The following is a 22,357-nucleotide window of genomic DNA, read 5'->3' on the forward strand; positions in this document are numbered from 1 at the left end:
AACTATAACTGGTGTGAAACCTATGTTTTTTCAGTGAATTTCAAAGGTTTTTTAAATGCTAATTCTTAACTATAACAAGTGTGAAACCTATGGGGCCTTATTTACGAGCCCCTTGCGCCTCCGGAACGTCACTTTTTGTGACGTTCCGGTGGCGCAGAAGACTGAGTGATATTTATCAGGCAGGACTAAGCCACTTTTTGTGGCGTAATCCTGCCTGATAAATATCAGTCCCTTTAACGCAGTGTCCTGGGTTAAAGGGGCGTGCAATGGGTGTTGCTGGGGGTGTTCCCAGCAGCATCCATGGACTTGGATTATGTCGGTATCCTGTTGTCATATAACTAGATATTTCTTCCAAATGTTAGACGAGTCGTAAGTACATTCTTATTCAATGTGACTAGGTATCAATTTTACCCACACAATTCGGGCAGACTTGAGTAATTTATAGCATCCTCAAAGTCAGTCTTTAAAAAATTCCAAAGTATAGAACATGATGATCCAAATCCAAATGTTTCTCAAGAAAAGTCATAAACCGTGTCCGTGGGTTATATTTGCCCAATCGCCGATATTCCGACCGATTGAAAATGACTTTTCTTGAGAAACATTTGGATTTGGATTATCATGTCCTATACTTGGAATTTTTGAAAGACTGACTTTGAGGATGCTATAAATTACTCAAGTCTGCCCGAATTGTGTGGGTAAAATTGATACCTAGTCACATTGAATAAGAATGTACTTACGACTCGTCTAACATTTGGAAGAAATATCTAGTTATATGACAACAGGATACCGACATAACTTGAAGGAAATAAGAACGCCCTGAATAAGTTCGGCTGTACAGAACGAAACGAGTCGGCTGGCTGTGGTACATAAACTTAAGGAAAATAAAAGCATTTGAATATACACCAAGATTCAGCGCTTCAATAAGGACTCTAAGTGATATGATTTGATTGGACTTGTTGTGCAAGTGGTGCTGTGCCAAACTTTGGAATATTCTCCACTACTCTCTACTTCTCCACTCCCCACACCTCTCCCCCTCTCCCACCTCTCCCACCTCTACACGCACACATATACACATATTTATATATTATTGTAGTGGGGACCTGAGGAAGCCTGAGGGTACACTAACAAACAGGGAAGAACCATTTTGGATACCCCGCACTTGAACTTGCTACAAGCTCGTCCATCATGTATTTGAACTCCATATTCACCAAAACGGAACACTCACCGTGGAACAATGCTTCCTGGGGACTGTAGTTCACTTTTGTCTGCAGTGGTCACTTGACCTCGTGATTTTGGTGTAACTGACTCCTACCAATAGGAGCGATGGAGGCAAGTTAAAGAAGGTGGGGTCAAGCGAAAACCCTGTCAGCAGCGGCATCTGAAGAAGGCAATCCAGCCGAAATGCATCATGCCCGATTTTGCCCAATTAAAGGTCTTCCGAAATTCCCCCATGTGGCCTCTTAACTTCTTTTACTGGAGGGGTTTTTGTTAATATATTTATATAGATGTACGTGTGTATATATACATACATACATATATAAACGTATATAATCTGCATATCTATATAAATACAGATATAAATGCATGCATAAATATACATAAATATACATATGCATGTTATTTACATGAAAGATTCAAAAACACTAATAAAAGCAAAGCTAAAAAGCCACCTCATTACAAACAGAATGGCTTTAACTTAAACGAGGGCGAGATCTATTGCATTTTCAATGCTTGTTTACTTTGGTTCCATCAAGAAGGCATTCAGATGTGTCACACATTTGCCATAAATTCTGAATGTCAGCACTCTAGTTGCTCATTAGATCACTGTAGTAAAGCTACTGCTCACCTGGGAAGTCTGCTGCTGGATTTGAAAGTGCATGTTTCAGTCTGCATGTCAGAATTTTTTGAATGAAATAGAAGAGGATTTGAGAAGTCAAAATGTGCCCTAATTTTTCTTTCTGAAGCACTAATCATACTCCCTATGGCAAAATGAACCCCCTCATTTTGTTCCTTTTTAAATTAAATGGTTCCGGACTTACCACTTCATTCCAATCAAGATGGCTTCTGGTGTGCCATACTTTTGTCATAAGTAAGACTGTTAGCGCGCTAGTTGTTCTTTAGAACACTCTGGGACATTGTCATTGGGCTATACTTGGGCTACATCTGGGTGATATTTGGGCTACATTTGGGCTCTTGTCTCTGGTGGCCATCTTGGGAGACTGCATGTCAGAATTTTTTAATGGAATAGAAGAGGATTTGAGAAGTCACTCAAAATGTGCCTTAATTTTTTCTGCAGCACTAATCATACTTTCTATGGCAAAATATACCCCCTCATTTGGTTGCTTTTTCAATGATATGTTTTAAGAGTTACCACTTTATTTCAATCAAGATGGCTTCAGGTGTGCCATACCTTTGTAATAAGTAGGACTGTTAGCGCTCTAGTTGTTCTTTAGAACACTCTGGGAAGCTGCAGTAGAACACAAAGGAATCAACTGACAGTCTGTCCTTGTTGGATGTACATGTTTTACTGAGAATGTCAGACTTCATTCTCACATGACTGAGAAAGATAATGTGAATTTACAGAAAATATGCTTTCTGTTTAGCTTATAGATCCCCTTCCAAACCACTGTGGGAAAAGCATGAGAATAGTTTTCTTTCAAACAGGATTCATGATATCCCAGCAGAATGCTTTTTCACATGGTAAAATCACCCTAGCACACCACAATTCCTAAAATGAGTATGGTACCATCAAAAAAATGATTTATAATGTAACTAACGTCCTAAAACCTTCGATTAACTGCAATGCTTTTTAATGAGGAGCTATCATGTATATTGGTCCCAAGATGGCTGCCAACACTTCTTGGATGAAGTGCTGACAGCCAATCAGATCTTACGATTAGATGTGTGGTTAGGCTCCGCCCAGATATATATATATTTTTTCCTTTCGATTTTCTCAGGAACTACTGGAGGGATTTACACCATATAACCAAAAGCGTGATCTGCGTACGACACCCTACCATTTTCCCAAATTTGGTGTAATTCCATTCAGCGGTTGGGGCTGTAGCCGTGTCTAATCGTCCTATGGAAATTAACAAGGGAAAAACATGTTTTGGGACCCCCCCTTTTTTTTCCCGCTTGACGAATCTTCGAGACTTTCAGGGAAGGAGCGGGCCATTTTCTTTGAGAAATTCGCGCGAAGATTCAACAACCGGCGCCAAAGTTATTCCCAATAGAATGTTGCGGATTTCCTATGGAAACTAGGTCCTAACTATAACTACCTATATAGTCTGTTAATATGTAATACTCTAAGAAGGTGCGGACCACAGGTTAACAATGTATTACTTTTTAGGTCTCGGCTAGCGTAGGCTGCGCTTGCGCAGTCTCGCTGGTGAGATTTTATGTTTTAGTATGGGGCTTAAAACCGCCCCTCTTCTCCATTGGCTGGCTTCCTAAATGGAGGCCAGCCATTGGAGAAGAGGTTTGTCTGTCAATTTAAGCCCCGTCTTTTTTCAGATTGGTGGGTGTGTTTTTTCGTTTCTTTGTCTCTGTGACGTCTTCAGTCAATCAACAGAAAGAAAGTCTAGAAACACGCCTCCCAGACTGAAAAGGACGGGGCTTAGAGCAAATGGCGCGCGCTCGATATGTGTACTTTCTTTATTGGGAGAGCGCCGGGAGAATCAAGCTCTCTGCGCTGCAGCTGGTTGTCACCCCGGACGAACACCCCCCCCCCCCGCGCTCCTAGTGTCTTCCGACCATGGCTGTGGAAACACTAGGGCGCAATGCTGCACACACGTTCTCATTGCTGCCGCCCGTACCTCCCTCGTGTGCCTTCAGCCACACCTTGTCTCTTGAGCGGGATCCACTGTAGCGCTGGCTAGTGCTGGCTCGTAGATGTCTCCGTACCACCAGCCACACTTAGTCTCCCTCGGGCTCCGCCCTCCTCCTGCGCAGTCTTCTCGTCCCCGTTCAGTGTGTGTGCGTCTCTTTTGCTTCTGTTTTCGGTTTTCACTCGCCCAGCATCGATATGCACACACTGTAGGGTCCGATATTGGCTCCTTTGCCCTGCATGCTTTACTACGCGCCGTTCCCCTTTCTTACTGGGGTGGGACGGGGTCCTTTGTTTGCTGCTGGCGGACGCCATCTTTGTTCTTCAGCCGGAGGTTTTTCTTACAGCAGTCAGAACTCTGCTCCTGTGTCTTCCTGGACTCCCCGGCTTGTCTTTCAGTGGCGGAATGATTCCGATGTTGGGAGGTGTCTTCCTTGTGCTCCAATGTTTCTTGCCTGCATGCTCCTAAAGCCCGTACCTCCCTCGTCGGAGGTGAAGGGGGCACTCGACAAATGGAGTGCCGGAGCCTTGGGGAGCTGACGCCGCCAGGAGCTCAAAGGAGACGGAGAACTGTGGACATGAGAGAAAAGTCCCCTCCGGGGCGCCCGTGGAGCCTGGCACGCTGAGCCTTTGACCGAGGCACTGCAGGTGCACAGGGGGAAGACCCCAACCAGGTAATCACGGCGGGCACAAAAGGAGGCGGTGGAGGGCACAGTGACACCAGCTAGAACCAAATCGCTCTGTGTGATGCACAGGAAGAGGAGCCCTCCACTCCCTCTGTGCCCACCCGGGCATTCACGGTATGTGGCACCGATGCGCTGTCCTTGCACACACTCGAGGCAACGGGAGTGCACAGTGCCGGCTAGCCGCCTCCACTGGGCCCACCAGAGGACTGAGTATACTGCATCAGTGCACCCTTCAAAACCGACCTCAGGCAGTGGGTACTGAAAAACCCCAATCCCCTATGTGCAAATCATGGTGACCACGGCATCTACCATTCTGGCACCCCAATGCTCTGACCAGTCCTTAGCCAGTGGTAACTGCCCTCCAGAGCGTGCCACCCTGCACGCTCACTGTTCCTAACACTGGCCAGCTACAGGGCACAGTGCTTGCCACAGACCTGCTGGGCAGGCTGCATCGACTGAGTAGGGTTCGGGGCGCGGAGGACGGAACACTTCCGTAGTTTGACACTGGCCGGTTTTGGGGTGTTACACAATGCGTGTACCTACACGTTTTCTTCTATTAATTGATACAGGGTGATGGGCAGAGACCTGAAGCCCGGAAACTGGTACGTTACCACCTGCCTGGCCCCTTCTCGCCCCCCTCACCTGTAGACTGGCATGAGTCTAGAGTCGACGGCGGGAGGGTTATTGTGGGGGGTGGCCAGTCTTGCTATCTGAACAGCTTGTACCCTCTGGACATGTCGTTATTTGGCGAGGTATGTTTGATGCTCGTGTTTATTGCATTTTGTGTGTGCCTGAGCCGGTTCTTATTAAGCAGCTGGTTTGTGTAGTGTGTACCATGTCTGCGTGTGTGTGTTATGTTGCAGGCGTGCAGTGTGTAAAATGCTGCAGGCTGTTCATTGTGTAAAAAGCTGCAGGCTGTTCATTGTGTAAAAAGCTGCAGGCTGTTCATTGTGTAAAATGCTGCAGGCTGTTCATTGTGTAAAATGCTGCAGGCTGTTCATTGTGTAAAATGCTGCAGGCTGTTCATTGTGTAAAATGCTGCAGGCTGTTCATTGTGTAAAATGCTGCAGGCTGTTCATTGTGTAAAATGCTGCAGGCTGTTCATTGTGTAAAATGCTGCAGGCTGTTCATTGTGTAATTTGTGATGCCTGTCAGTCCTTCAGCCGCTAAAAACAGCGGGCCCATGTCCATGCACTGCACAGGGCCACAGCTGCCATGCTCGTCACCAGGATCCTCCTGCCCTGGTGTTAAGGCTCCGCCCCTTCCTGTGCTTGTTAAAGCACTACGGGGGTGCTTCTCCCATAGTCGTAATTCGTACCCAGTTTAGTCCTATAACCACATATCCCAGCTGCAGCCCCAAGCCCCCACACCCAGAGTGGGTATCAATGTGGTTGGTGCTTTTACATTTATATAGTCAGCAGGCCCTGTGCTGCCTGTAACCACAAAAGAGACTGCGCATCTGCTCCGGGCATTTGGCTAATCTTTAAACCCCAGTCATAATAATAAATGCCAAACGACATGTCGCAGGTTGCTTAGGACTGACCGGGACAGTAGACAACTATCGTACTGGGCCTGGAGACCGAGGCGGGAGGGGCTATCAACAAAGCTGGGTAAGCCGGTCTCGGGACGGGGGAGGGGCGCTCTTGAAGGTTATGTAGCCAGCAAGAGACAACGTGTGTGTGTGTGTGTGTTTGTGGGGGGCTCTGTGTGTGTGGGGTTCTGTGTGTGGCTGTGTGTGTGGGTGCAAATGCAATAGGTCTCGCATTTGCGAGAGATTAAGCTATTACTCTTTACTACACTCTAATGCTTACCTATTGCCATTGTAAATTACAATACCATATATTTATCGGTTTAAGAAAAAAAAAAATAATAAATGAAAAAAATGACATTTGCAATGCCAATAGCTCTAACTTTAACAAAGATGAGACCATTGCATTGTAAATGCTTGTTCTGATTACTTTTCTTCTAATTCAGCATATCCAATGCACTGCCATATTTTTCACCCTATACCGTTCTCAATATATCCTCTGGCTCAATTCTGACATCTAAAACCTCTTTTTACGACTCTTTCCAATGCACTAGCCCATTTCTCACCCTATACCTCTATCAATATATCTATTATCTCCACTCTAATTCATCCGAAACCCCATACCACTACTATGATGCCAAAAATAACCCTTGCGAGATTCTTCCCTACTCCACCCCTCCTTGCATCATCTCATGCCTCTTACCATTCCATTCCCCCAAAACAAGCCTTTCTAAACCCTCCCTCTGACCTCCACCTCCCTTTTACTCATCCCCCTCTACCTCACTTACTCAATCCAAGCCTCCTCCCACTGCTATGAGCTCCAAAACAAAAACTAAAAAAATCTAAATCCTTCCCTTCTATCCCTCTACTATCCTTTTCAATCCAAATAACATACTAACATGCCCAGCACTCAAATTAATTTCATATTTCACTATACTAATTCACCACTTATCCTTCATGGGTTCCGGAGTAGTGTGCTACTCGCCGAAAAAGCATTTCAACACCTCATCAGGGGTAGCGAGCGCTATATAATAATACTTACCCTGTATGCATCTGTTCTTGGCATGTAGAGCTGTAGAATCCCATGCGTATGCATAGATCGCCATCTAGTGTAGGCCCTGATGTTTGCACTTTGTTTTTCTTCAAAGAAGCCTTCCTAGTCACGAGGTAGGTGACTCCTTTCGGTGATAGGGCGCATGGTCATCAACCTCATCATCAGATTAATTCCCACAGAGGGTGAGAGAAAGGAGTAGTAGTAAAGAATAGAGATGTCCATGTGTATGTATGAATAGTAACAAGAGCACTCCAGCAGCTATAGGTACCCGGGGAGGGGGGTGGGTGCATGAGATTCTACAGCTTTACATGCCAAGAACAGATGCATACTGAGTAAGTAGCATTTTCAGTTTGAGACATGTGAGCTGTAGACATGCTTATGCATAGACTACACAGCAGTCCCGGTGGCCATTCTGTATTTGGAGTTGCCTGAAACTGCGTTTTAAGTACTGCTTGGCCCACATTAGCTTGTTGTTTGGCTAACACATTTACACAATAGTGCTTGGTGAATAGGTGTGCTGTGGACCATGTTGCAACTTTGCAGATGTCAGTAATAGGGATGTTCCCTAAGAAAGCCATAGTAGCCCTAGCTTACGAATGGAATGCGCTCTATGGGGTACCGGTGGAGTCCTTCATAGCAAACCTGAATACATTTAACGATCCACCTAGAAGTACCCGATTTGGATATAGATTTGCCCTTACAAGGTGGTGCAAAAGCGACAGAGTGGTTTGGTCTTACGAAAAGATTTTGTTCTTTCAGTGTAATACAACAGTGCTCTTCTAACATCTAAGGTTGTGTAGAGCTTGTTCTGCAACAGTCAGGTCGAGGGAATAAAACCGGTAATTCAACCGACTGATTTATGTGAAATGCAGATACTACCTTAGGTAGGAATTTGTGATTGGTACGAAAAACCACTTTATCTTTGCGTTGCTGGAAAAAAGGTTCTTCTATGGTTAGTGCCTGAAGTTCACCCACTCTCTAATGAAGTGATTGCAATGAGGAAAACTGTTTTCCGATGGAGGAACTGTAGTTCACATTTGTGCATGGGTTCAAATGGTGGGCCCATTAACCTTGTGAGGACTAGATTAAGATTCCACACTGGGGCAAGTTGCCAAAAACTTTCTTGCTCCAGTGTGGTCACAAAAAGAACTTTTCATAAGGTTGCTAAATTGCAATCTGTGAAATATCCGCATTGGCGAAGACTCAGTCCCTGCTGGAAGGCTTCCCTACGATCCATTTTGTATAGGTTGAGGGCTCCCAGCAACGGACTTAATGACCCGCTTATTATCGTCTCCTGGCTTGGGTTCCCGGTCTAGTTGTTTTGGCTCTACACTTCACAAGCGGCAACAATGCGTCTGCGCGAGTATCTCTTGGCGCACTTCAACTGGAGATTTTCATGAAGCAGAGCCTGTCTGCGCACCTTTACAGAGATCCTTCAATCTTCGCCGCTTGATAATTTTTGAAGTGTTTTTTGCCTCAGAGTACCTCAGAGTGGCAGTGTTTAGTATTTGTGTATTTCCTGACAGGAAACCTTGTTTTTTTAGTTTGGTCTCTAGATGCCGCTTTTGAGTTTCCTTACTGTTCCGACACCCAGGACGGCTGCAGAAGCATTCTATCAAGGGAGAGCCAGAGTTCAGGGGAATGCTTCAGTGAAGAGAAGCCTTCTCCATCTTTCAAGTATGCATATCCTGACTAGCATTGTGTACAGCATAATTGCGTTTTCCGGCAGCGCTGTGCTATCGTACTTCAGCAGCTCTGTGCTACTGCACTTCAGCAGTGCTGAGCTACCGCCTACTGCAGCGCTGAGAGACGCATTTTCTGACTGCACTGTTTACTGCAAGACTTGTAATGTGTAAAGGCAATTTATTTGGATAAAGTACTTTCATTGCTAAAAGAAAAGCAAAAACCAAGGATAACAATCCACTTGGATGTAAAATTCCTCATAAGACTTCATAAAAGACTCTCAATAAAAATACTTTGAGACTATTACAACTACGAATTGTCAAAAAAAAAAAAAAAGGCAATGGTTTTTTACTCATCCTCTTCATAATTAATTTTCTGAGGAAGTAAAGAATTCTATTCAATCGATAAAATAATCAAATGATAAAACAGAGAGGGGCTATACCTCAGCACAGACCAGGTAATTGAACTAAAATATGGGAATCTGTTTGGTAGTATAGAGCTATGGAGAAGAAATTGTTTTATGCGTATTCTTCCAGGTTCTTTGAAGAAATTCCAGAAAAAGAACCTGTATCCTGAGGCAGTCTCTTGTTTTGTCTTCCTTTTCTTGCCTTCTTGTTCATGGCTGAAGTCTGTGACAGCAGTTGGAGGGATTTGGGGTAAGATCATCTGCTTCGGAGGAGATCGCAGAAATGGAGTTTGACAGATTGAAGTGCCTTCCTCTTTTGGAGGAATACTCCTCCTGAGCAGTATGGCAGAAGGAAGAGATTTAAAAACGTTGGCCACCATATTAGAAGGTATGCAGAAACAAATAGCGCAGTTGAAGAAACTAAGTCTTTGAGGGAGGAAGTCAGGAAGTCTAGCCAAAAATCAATTCAGATTAAGCAGAAATTATATGAGTTTATAGCTTCAGGTTCTGGTTTTAAGGACACTCAAAGTTTGCCAGATAATTCATCTTCCTCAGACATATCTACTCTGGTAATTCATGCAATCTCCCCAATTATACGTCTGGCACCTCCTGAGAGATTCAGTGGTGATCCTCAAAAGGCCCAGATATTTGTGACGCAAGGTTCACTGCATTTTGTGTCGTCTAGTAATTTTTTCAGAGGATCAATCGAGAGTGGCATTCATACGGTCATATCTGAAAGGCGATGCTTGGTCGAGGTCGATAGTAACTCGAAATGATCCAGTGTAATATAACTTTGAACATTTTTTAACTTAATTCCTACGGATCTTTGATCATCGGTTTGCCTCCCAAGCCACAGATAATGAATTATTAGAGCTGAAACAAGGTAACAGGGATTTGGTTGGATATTTAGCCCACTTTAACAAATTAATAGTGGAGACAGAATTGTCCGGAGGCTAAAAGAGCTGCCATCTTCTATAGAGGTTAAAAGATGAGCTCAAATATGCGTTACCTCAAATCCCAAGAAGACCTACGGAAGTGTCAGAATTGATAGACCTGGTCTTACAATTAGATCGAATGAGTGAGCGCCGAAATGAAGGGACAAGAGATGTTCGTCCACCTCCTCGGTTCAATCGTATCAAGATAGGGCACAAATTCTCTGAAACAGTAACTTTGGATGAACCAATGTAAATAGGATTGATTTGAGGTCCTTTGACCAAGGAAGAAAAAGACTGAGATCTAGGCATCTATGTTTATATTGTGGTTAAGCTGGCCATTTTGTGAAGGTTTGCCCCAAAAAGCTAAAATCTTCTCAGCAGCGAAAAGGTCGGCTTCACCTGTAAGAGGAGTTGCACAGGTGGAAACGTATCTTAAGTCAACTCATTTCACAGCAAGTTGCAAATACACTGCAGTGTTCAACGCCTCATTTAGTGAAATCCTTAACTGAGATTTAGAAGTAATAAGAGTATATGCGATGATTAATTCAGGTGCGACTGGTAATTTTTGTGACTTCAAATTCACCCAACGAATCGGAATAAAGTTTGAGAAAAAGATTTTGGAAGCAGTTAGAGCTGTGGACGGAACACATTTATCCTCTGGGCCCATCACTCATGAAACTGAACTGATTCAATTGTCTGGTTTAAATGGTCATACAGAACTAATAACATTGATACACCGCAGTTCCAGTTAATTCTTGGCCTACCCTGGCTTACTGAACATAATCCGCATATAGATTGAAATAAGAGAAGCGTTTTAATGGATTCATCCTATTGCATAGAGAATTGTTTCTGTGAATGATCTACTCCTTTGGAAGAATCACCAGCCAGGAAATTAGCCTGTCATACGGCCTTAATTTGCACTTTGGAGACTAAGAAAATTCCTTTGGAGTATCAAGAATGGTCTTCAGTGTTCGACAAGAAAGATGCTGAGAAACTCCCCCTATCGACCCTATGATTGCAAAATAGAAATTGAACTAGGAGCAATACTGCCAGTCAGTCGAATATACGCATTAACTGAAACAGAAAAATGAATATCTAAAGACCTGTTTGGATCAGTACTTGCGAACGGTTTTATACGCCCTTCTCAGTCTCCGGTCTGCTCCCCTTTATTTTTCATCCCTAGGAAGGATGGCGAGCTCCGAACATGTATTGATTATCGCGCCCTGAATCAAGTGACCATAAAGCATCGCTATCCCCTCCCACTAATCTCAGTTTTGCTGGATCAGGTCAGAGATGGCAAAATATACACCAAACTAGATTTACGTGGAGCTTATCATTTGTTCCGAACTGCTCCAGGAGATGAATGGAAAACAGCATTTCGAACCCGCTATGGTCTATTCGGATACCATAGTAATGTTGTACGGGTTATGTAATGCTCCGGCGGCATTTCAACACTTTGTCAATTATGTTCTTAGAGAATATCTAGACAGAATCATTGTGGTCTACATAGACTACATTTTGAAATTCTCTAGCAGCGTTGAACACGAACACCACATGAAATACATCTTGACAAAATAACTTGAGAACCAGCTTTATGTGGAATTAGAAAAGTGTGCCTTCCACGCTGAGAGAGAAGAATTCTTATGTTTTGTATTGTCCCCAGAAGGTGTAAGTATGGATTCTGCAAAAGTTAAGGCAGTGCTGAATTGGCCATCTCCCAAGAGTGTAAAAGAAATCCAGAGCTTCATTGGATTTTTAAATTTCTATCGAAGGTTCATCTCAGATTTCTCACAAGGTGAGTTCAATCACTCGCTTATTAAAGACAGGAGTCAAATTTGTTTGAACTCCTAAAGCCGAAGAAGCCTTCCAATTTTTGAAACCATCTTTTACTCAGGCCCCCATTCCGTTGCATCCAAGAACCGAAGAGCCATTTTACATTGAAGCGGATGTCTCTGATGTAGCCATTGGAGGAATCTTATCGCAGCGCCACGGAAATACTGGGCAGTTAAATCCGGTGGCCTATTACTCTAGAAAATGGACTCCTCCTGAATGTAACTACTCCATCGCTGACAAGGAATTGTTAGCAGTCAAGAGTGCCTTTTTAGAGTGGAGGCATTATTTGTGAGGATCCAAACGCAAGGTCACCATGTATACAGATCATCGAAATTTACAAGTCCTTAAATCAGCTCGCACCTTAACTGCTACAGTTACGATGGTAGTTTGATTTTGTAATCATCTTCCGGCCTGGAGTAAATAATGCAAAAGCTGATGCACTTTCCAGAATAGACTCAGATTCCCCTGAACCAAAAGAAGAAAAGCAGACCATAATTCCTGAAGAAAAGATTGTTTTAATCATCTTCAGTACAGATCTTGCAACGGAGATCAAGAACGCCTGTCCGAGAAATAGATGAATCACTGGTCAAAGGAGCGTCCTGGAAGAGAAATTAAAAGTTGTCTTTTATATTTGAATAATCGATTGTTCCTGCCCACCAAGGAGCTAAAGTCTTGCCATGATGATCTGTTGGCTCGGCATAAAGGTATTCTGAAGCCCATGGAGTTGGAGAGAAATTTTTGATGTCTCAAGATGAAGTGACAGATAAGACCGTATGTATCCACTTGCAAGAGATGCTTAGAGGGAAAATCATATCGTATGGCTCCTCAAGGGCTCTTGATGCAGATGCCTACCCCTTCTCATCCCTGGCATACAGTTTCAACTGATCTAATTGTTGCCCTTCCTCCTAGTCAAGGGTATAACACCATTTTGGTCATGGTTGGCACGTTTTCTAAAATGGCACATTTTGTTCCATTGAAGAATTTACCTCGAGCCTCACAACTAGCACATTTGTTTACCCATCACATTGTAAAATTGCATGGAATCCCAAAAGTTCTAGTTTCAGATTGTGGATCACAATTGGTTTCCCACTTTTGGAGGGCATTCACTAAGAGGGTAGGAATTGACACTTGTTACTCCACCAGTTTTCATCTGGAAACTGATGGACAGACGAGAGGGACAACCAAGTTCTAGAACAATATCTTCAACTATTTACTAGACCAGAAGTTGGGATGGTCAGAGTTGGTGTGGGCAGCTGAGTTAGCCTATAATGCCAAATATTCTTCTACTGGATACTTCCCATTCTATTTAAACTATGGTAGACATCCAAGTTTAATATTTAAGAAAGATGAAAAGACAGTTCCAGCAGTAGAAGAGTTTGTAAAAGAAGTTCAGGATACATTGTTACGAGCAGAAAATAATATTGTTAAGGCCAAGAACTCCTATAAAACTCAGGCAGATAAGAGAAGGAGAGAGAGTTCAGCCTCTAAGTCAGGAGACAAGGTTTGGTTGTCTACAAAAAATCAGAGGCTAAAAGAGAACCAAAAGTTTCAGCCTAGGTTTATTGGTCCTTTTAAGGTAGATCGAATGATAAACCCAGTGACAGTTAAAATACAACTGCCTTCATATCTCAAGGTGCATCCAGTATTTAACATTACATTGCTCAAGAAAAGCCCACCTGATTTGAGATTGCATTCACCACCAAATCCAGTTTTGATTGATTCAGTAAAAGAGTTTGAAGTAAACAAAATTCTAGACCCAACTCTTAGAAAAGGAAAATTGTATTATCTGATCGATTGGAAGAATGTTAGTCCTGAACAAAGGTCTTTGGAGCCTTATTCTAATGTTCACGCTCCAAAACTCATACAATACTTTCACAAAGCCAATCTAATGAAACCGAGATTGAAAGGATGTCTTTTGGAGGGGGAGGGGGCAGGGGTACTGTCAAGAACCCTTTTTCTTGCTCCAGTGTTGTCACAAAAAGAACTTTTCATAAGCTTGCTAAATTGCCCTCTGTGAAATATCAGCATTGGAGAAGACTCATTCCCTGCTGAAAGGCTTTCCTACGATCCATTTTGTATGGGTTGAGGGTTCCCAGCAACTGACTTAATGATCCGCTTACTATTGTCTCCTGGCTTGGCTTCTCGGTCTAGTTTTGGCTCGAGACTTCCCATGCGGCAACAATGCATCTGCGCGAGTATCATGTGGCGCACTTTAATTGTAGATTTTCATGAAGCAGAGCCCGTCAACACCCCTTCACAGATAGTTTAATCTGAGCCGCTTGAAAATATTTTTGTGTTTTTTTGCCTCATAGTACCTCATAGAGAGGCAGTGTTTAGCATTTGTTAATTTCCTGACAGGAAACCTTGTTTTTTCGTTTTGTCTCCGGAAGCCGCTTTTGAGTTTTCTACTGTTCCGATACGCAGGACAGCTGCAGAAGTATTCCGTCGAGGGAGAGCCAGAGTTCTGGGGAATGCTTCAGTGAAGAGAAGCCTTCTCCATCTTTCATGTAAGCGTATCCAGACTAGCATTGTGTACAGCAGAACTGCTTTTTACAGCAGCGCTGTGCTATCTCACTTCAGCAGCGCTGAACTACCGCACTTCAGCAGCGCTGTGCTACCGCTTACTGCAGCAGAGAGCCGCATTTGACAGCATTGTTTACCCCAAGACTTGTAATGTGTAAAGACAATTTGGATTAAATGATTTTGTTAAAAGAAAAGCAACAACCAAGGATAACCATCCACTTAGATGTAAAATTCATAATAAGACTTCATAAAAGACTCTCGATAAAAAAAACGTAGAGACTATTACAACTACGAATTGTAAACAAAACAAAAAACACGTTTTACTCATTCTCTTCATAATTCATTTTCTGAGAAAGTAAAGAATTCTATTCAATCGATCAAATAATCAAACAATAAATCATAGAGAGGCGATTCCTCAGCACAGCCCAGGTATTTGAACTAAAATAGGGGAATCTGTTGGGCAGTATAGCGCTAGGGAGAAGTAACTGTTTTATGCTTATTCTTTCAGGTTAGTTGAAGAAATTCCAGAAGAACCTGTATCCTGAGGCAGTCTCTTTTTGTCTTCCCACTTCTTTTACCCCGGCCTGAAGTCTGTGGCAGTTGTAATCACCTGTCACTGACAGCAGTTGGAGGAATTTAGGTTAAGATCATCTGCTCCTGAGGAGATCACAGAAATAGTTTGACACAGGTGAAAATCTTGGTGGTATAACTCTTTTCAGTCCTTCCATAAATGCTTTGATTACAGGCACTCTAAAGAGCGAAAAATGTTGCTTATTTTGAAGATAGGCTGCAGTTGTAGCGAGGTGCAGTTTGATGGATGTATAGCCTAATGAGGACTGCTGCAAATTTAACAGGTAGCAGATACTGTTTTGTATGGAAGCATCAAGAGGGTTGATATTGTTATTGCAATTGATAACAAATCGCTTCCATGGGGCATTGTATCAGGCTCTTGTGGTAGGCCTTCTGGCCCCCTTAATAATGTTCATTCAGTCTGGTAGAAGGTTCAGATAACCAAACTAGGATTTCAGGAGCCAGATCGCAAGGTTCAATTGTTTGGCATCCGGGTGTTTCGATTCCTCCATGGCTGTGTGTGAGGTGACTGGGAGTTAAATGTAATTGTTGATGCAGTACCAGAGAGAGTTCTAGTAGGGTTGTGAACCAGGGTTGACGTGCCATGTTGGACCTACTAGGATTAGTAGCAGATGTTTGCCTGAGTTTCCGAACCACTCATGGAATGAGTGGGCGAGGAGGAAAAGCGTAAGCAAATATCCTTGACCAGTTAATCCAAAGAGCATTGCCTTTGGATAACTGGTGTGGATACCTGGAGGCGAACCTTTGGCATTTTGTGTTTTGGGTGTTGCAAGCAGATCTATGTGTGGGAATCCCCAAGCTTGGAAGTATGGCTGGAGGACTGGAGGGTGAAGTTCCCATTCATGTATTCAATAACTCTGTCTGCTGAGGAGGTCCGCAATCTGGTTGTTGACTCCTGGGAGGTGGTCAGCTAGGAGATAGATATTGTGGTGAATAGCCCCACCTCCAGATGTCTTGGGCTAAGTGGGACAGTTGGAGTGAGTCCCCACCCCCGCTGTTTCTGTATGTAATACATAGCTGTCATGTAGTCGGTTCGTACCACAACAGCTTTGCAAGACAGGTGATCTTGAAAGGCTTTGAGCAATAGAAAGATTGCCATCTGCTCCAAATGATTGCTGTGGAGCAACCTTTGCTGGTGGCTCCACAGACCTTGCACTGTGAGTTGTTGAAGATGAGCTCCCTGCCAGTTAGGGACACGTCTGCTGTTAATACAGTCTGTGGAACCGGGTCTATGAACGGCGGTCCTTTTGACAAATTTTGTGTGTTTCAGCAGAGAGCGAGGAGTATGGCCGCTTACCAACATTAGATCGGTTAACAGACCGTGTGACTGGTTCCACGGACTGGCAAAGCATTCTTGTAGTGGACACATGTGCAGCCAGGCATGGGGAACGATCATGATGCAAGACGCCATCATTCCCAACAGCATAAAAAGGCGAGCTGGAAGTGATGGATTGGCTTGAAACTGGAGATTTAACACCCGAATGTTTCGAATTCTGGTTGCGTTGGGAAACGCCAGAGCCCTTTGAGTATCTAAAGTGGCTCCTAGGTAGTTCGGAGTTCTGGCTGGCTGAAGATGTGATTTTAACACATTGACTGTAAACCCCAGTTGGTGAAGTAACTGAATGTTTACGGAAGTATGCTTGAGGCATTGTTGATACGCCCCGACTTTGATGAGCCACTCGTCCAGGTATGGGAAGACATGGGTGCTTTGTCTTCTCAGATGAGCAGCTACCAGACACTTTGTGAAGACTCTGAGGGCAAGGGTCTCTCCGAATGGGAGTACCTTGAATTGGTAATGTTGACCTGCTACCAGAAACCTGAGAAATTTGCGCTGATTGGAATATGAAAGTTGGCGTCCTTCAAGTCTAGAGTAGACAGAAATTCACCCTTTTGCAAAAGAGGTACTACCTGTTGGAGTGTTAACATGTGGAAATAGTCTGACTATCTGAAAATGTATTTCCCTGAGATCTAATATTGGTCCGAGAGAGCCGTCCTTTTTGGAAATTAGGAAGTAAAAGGAATACACGCTCAACCCTTAATGTTGTGGTGGTACGGGCTCTCTAGCTCCTTTTAGTAGAAGGGAGTGTACCTCTTGTTTGAGGAGGTGTGGGTGATCCGTTGAAAGTTTGTGTCACTTTCGTGGAATGTATGGAGGAGTGTTGATGAACTCCAGGCAGTAAACAGAATAGATAATTTGTAGAACCCACTTGTCTGTTATTGACTGCCACTTTGGTAGGAATTATGACAGGCCCCCCAAACAGGTGTTAAGTGGTCCCGGGAGGGGGGGGGGGGGGGCACTATGGGCAAGTCTCTGCTTTGTATTGGAGGGGGAGGTACGTGTGTTAGAACCTCTACCTCTGCTTTTGCTCTCTCGGCAACCCCCTCTGAAGTAATTTGAGCCTGAGGGTTGGTTATTGTCCTTACAGGTGGATGCAGTTTCTGAGGAAGTATTTGGGGTCCCTGCCTGATAGAAAGAGCACCGAAAGAAACCAGGGTCTTATGTAGACTGAAGGGCTCCCATAGATTTATCCACTTCAGTATCTTTTTTCATCTTCTCAAGTGAAGAATCTACCACTGGCCCAAAAAGGTGTTCTTTATCAAAAGGTGTGTTCAATATGGAGGACTGAACCTTGATATGCGTAGCCAGGCATGTCTTCTTAAAAAGGACACTGGTGTTTAACACTCTGGCAGATGTGTCAGCAGCATGAAGGGAGCACCTAATGTTATTGTTTGAAATTAACTGCCCCACACATACCAGGGCTTGGGTTTAGATTTATGTTCTTGGGGTAGAAACCGGATGAGTTGTTCCATTTCATCCCAACACGCACGGTCATATCTGGCTACCGACGCTTGTGTATTAGATATGTGCCAGATGTTAGCTGCCTGGGAGGCTACCCTTTTCCCTGAAGCTTGAAACTTTGACTCCTTATCTGGGGTGGAGCGTCTCCAGTAGTTTGGGAGTTTGTCCTTTTGCATGCATTGGAAACTACCAACGAGTAAGGGTAATTGTCCTTTTATGTAGACTGGATCAGATGGTGCAGGCTTGTATTTTTTATCCAACCTAGGGGTAAGGATATGTGCCTTGACAGGATCTTTAAATATGTCGTCCACATGCCTGGTCATTCCTTTCAGCATGGGTAACATGTGTTGACTTGTGTGCTGTTCAATGTTTCAAAAAAGAAATTCTCTTCAAGGGATTTTTTTTGTATTGGAACAGTTTTATATAGCGCTGGCTAGACCCGGAGGTATCAGAGCGCTTTACATGAGAACGGACATTGTTTCAGAACATGTTTACAAAGTTAAATCTGTTGCTGGAGCATCGCATAACATAGAAGGGGAACAGTATAATGTAGATACACGAGCATAGAATGAACATTAGAAAGAAATGGCAAGGGGAAAGTAGATCAGGGCAAACCGGAAAGTCAGGCTGGAACAGGGGAGGCAGACAAAGAATCTTTTAGTCTTCCCGACCAGCGGTAGTCTTGGTCAGCCTCGTCTACACCCAGTGGTCTGATTTCTTCCCCACTTCTTGAGAACATGGACCTAGGTATACCAGAATTGATGTAGTTTCTCTTGGTGACAATTATTTAAAAGAAGATCCGTCATTGTCAAGTGATAAAGCCCGGGAAAGTCATGTACATCATTACCATCTAACTAACCACCTAGTGATTTCACTGAATAATCTACAAATTCGACGCAGGCCTGACTGGGTTTTTCGTGCCTCGCTGAATCTAATCCTATACTCCTGACTAATAAATGCAAAGTCCTCAATCAGGGTACCCTTCATGGGCGGTCATATGATGAAGAATCTTTCTCATGGAGTGGAAGGAGTCTATCCCTGCACTTCCCTGAGAACATTTTCCACAAGATAGCATTCTACAGCTTCCTGTTTTCACAGGGCACCTCTTGGGTTTATTTAGACAAACTGTTTGGTACCAAACACTCCTGGGTTCAGTGAAGCCATCATGATGCTGGGGAACTCGAGTTGTCAAGTTTCCTGCCCTTGGCCTCTAATGCGTCCCTGGCACTTACAATATTACGGAATAAACCTAAATATTGTAGGGGTATATCTGTTCATGCAGATATGCCCACACGTGATAAGTGAACCCTGCTTTAGTGCTTGTAAGGCCTGCTAGATGGGTGACTTACCCACACCTTAGGCAGTTCTGGTTTGCATGGCCCACGCAGTGGGCCATGTTGACTGCCATTTTTCACTGCACCAAGGAATGCAAGCTGCAGTGGCATGACCTTGATGAGTGGTTCCTAGGGGACATTTTTCTCTTTCAATGCCCTAGGTACCATTTACTATGGATTTACAGAGGCCTGAAGTTGACTCTTTATGAAGCTGGACCCCATGGTCATTGGCAGCCCTGCCAAGCAATTAAATATAGCCTACACGGTCGTCTGGTGGGGAGGGACTGGTAGGATATAGGTCAGGATCATGGTCTATAGGCGAGTCAGTGTTTTAGTCATCCCACTCATCTATAGGTCCTGGCGGACCATCTTCCCCCTCACCCTGATTGTCAGGTATATGTGATGGTGAGCGTGCTCAGGTAAAGTTGGCCCAGGTAGAGACTAAGGCGAAGGTGGTGATGGAAGAGGAGGGGAAGAGTTTGTTCCAATATTTCTCTTCAATGTAATATGATACTCCTCTCGTCAAAAAATGCGAATCAACACCTCGTCAGGGGTAATAAGAACTACGTAAACGCAATTCCAATGCAATACAATTGCTGCATTAGAAGGTATATTATCACCAAAGTTATGAGTCTAGGGTATGACATTTAGCTAGATACTTAGGGTGGGCTGGTTTGAAGGAAGGGGCGGGGGGACGGTGGGACGGAGGCATTGGAAATAAAGAACAAGCATTTGCAATGTAAAAGGTCTTGCATTTACGCAAGACCTATTGCATTGCAAATGGTAGGCATCACAACGGGAGGGAGGGTGTGGGAGGGCTGAAAGGCAAGGACAACGGAAGGGCTGGATGGCGGTTGGAGAATGCACGGACAACAAGAGGGTGGGGGATAGAAGGCACGGACAACAAGAGAGTGGGTGGATAGAAGGCACGGACAATGGGAGGGCGAGACGGCACAGACAACAGGAGGGCGAGACGGCACAGACAGCGGGAGGGCGAGGGGGGTGGTGGTGGATTAGAAGGCACCAAAGCACGTCGTGCCTGCAGTAGGAGAACCTCATTATAGAAAATAGTGCTCACAGTCTAACAGTACCATGTAACAACTGAAGAAAGGGGTAAGTCACCATGGGAGGTGACAAATGAAGAGGCGAAACTAAGGATGGACTAAGAAGCCTGTTGACGAATCAGAAGACAGCATTTAGGACAATCCAACGAGATTTTTAGGTAGTAGTGTTCCCGAAGGAAACGTCCGCACAATTCTTTAAAGCACAATATTAGTGTATATGCACATAGTACACGATATATATAGGAACAGTCAAGACAGTATCTCTTGGGTGCTAAAGAAGTTCAAGGCACCTACTACCCCAAGGTGCTATAGGCAAACACGGGATGTGCATGCCACATTGACAATTGAAAGTTGAAATTCTAATTACAGCACTCCAAATAAATGTATATGTATCAATTTGGGCTCTCATTTAAAGCCCTCAGCACAAGAGAAATTAAAGCTATTGTGTACAATAGACTAACAAATCAATTGAGCATTTAGGACAATGACTAAAGCCAATAGCAAATATGGGTTGAGCTTCTATTCACCTGCTCCTCTACAAAAAGCCTCACAGAGCAGTGCATGCACACTTGCTCAATGCTCGACCTAAAAAGCAGGGACTTGGAGTTACTCGTTTAACAATCTTTTTCACTGTCAACATTTGCCATGTAATTAAAGAGGATCCAAAGCATTTCCATCTAGACAGAAACAACTTACAGTGTTACTGAAGTAGGGAAAATGATGGCATCTCCACTAAGTGCATCTTGTACGCTGGCAAGGGGTGTGGCCACTATGTAATGAGATCCAAAGCGAATCAGTAACAGGAAGTAGTGACTAGGTTTTCCTGAAAAGAAAAAAAAAAAAAGGACGAGAGTTTAAGAACGAGCACGGTCTCTATGAGCAAGTTAGCCATGAGAAATATCAACCAACATCATGCTAGATTAGCTCATGAGCTTTGGGTAAATCCAAAGCAACAAACCCCATTAAAAATATCTTTAAAGCTATAAATGATAAGAAATAAGGCAATTCTTGAGGCAGACCACCAGCAACAAGTTCCAAACTGGAATAAACTGCAAAACTCCCATGAGGTTATTAACCACAAGTGACAAGACAGTTCATGAAGCAAACCACCAAACATCGAATACAACCACAGACATGTCAGCCAATGCAGGAGCGTGCAACATTAAGCACCAAAGAAAAAGCAGCAATAACTGCTACAAACCAGCCTTACAATCTCTTCAAAGGTTGATAAATCGAGAAAAAAACACCAATGAGGTGAGAAATGCCAACAACTTCTTTCAACCTTCTCACATAGGAAACGTACCATTCAATTCTTGCATAATATGCAGCTTCGCGTAAGGCCCTACTATCTCTAGTAGAACAGGTCAATTTTACAGTTGGCAGGTTTTGAGCCCGCAAACGACAGACAAATTTGAGTAATCCTTGTCCTAAAAATAAATAAATAGAGGATTCCTTTTTGGTCAACTTCCACAAGATATGGAACTCAATCCTACTACACACGAGGACAATTACTTCTTAAGATTTATTCAAAAAGAAACAAAAAACCTACCTGTATTATCAACACCTCCCCCTTGGACAACCATAATATAGAAAAGCCCTATCAAAGGCACTACTAACTGAATAAAAGACCGCTCCGGAATGTCTTATTGTTGCTCACCTCGAGAGTCCTGTACCCCTGTCCCCTTCCTGCATTCGGACCCTAAACCACTATTGTGGCTTAATCCCGTACTAAACCAAATCTAGAAAGTGTTGTTCACAACTAATTTTTCTAGCCACTTGGAAACAGGTTTATCTGTTACCAATGTTGAAGAAACCTAATGCTGATCCCGAAGTACTTCGCAATTTTAGACATATTTCCCTGCTATCCGGACCGGTCCTATAGAAATTGGCTCGGCGACAACTAGCCGACTTTGTAGAAGCCAACGGTCTCCTACAGGACTTCCAGTCAGGCTTATGGTCAGGCTACAGCTCAGAAACAGCTTTGGTAGAAGAAGCCGATTTGGTGAGAAAGACAGTAGATGGCGTCTCAGCTGCCACGTTAGTGCTGTTGGACCTTCAGCGCATTCGATACGATGTCGCATTCAATTCTGTTGG

The 22,357-nt window shown here is 43.7% G+C and overlaps 1 protein-coding gene across 1 annotated transcript in view; it reads right to left on the reverse strand.

The window, feature by feature from the left end:
- LOC144798063 (uncharacterized) overlaps positions 1–22,357 on the reverse strand; it is a 793,010-nt gene that overhangs the window by 243,328 nt on the left and 527,325 nt on the right. The window contains exon 13 of the mRNA XM_078668835.1: positions 20,960–21,086. Coding sequence (XP_078524961.1) covers positions 20,960–21,086 — 127 coding nt within the window. The remainder of the gene's footprint in view (positions 1–20,959; positions 21,087–22,357) is intronic.

This window comes from Lissotriton helveticus, chromosome 12 (genome assembly GCF_964261635.1).
Source record: "Lissotriton helveticus chromosome 12, aLisHel1.1, whole genome shotgun sequence".
NCBI classification, from domain to species: Eukaryota; Metazoa; Chordata; class Amphibia; order Caudata; family Salamandridae; genus Lissotriton; species Lissotriton helveticus.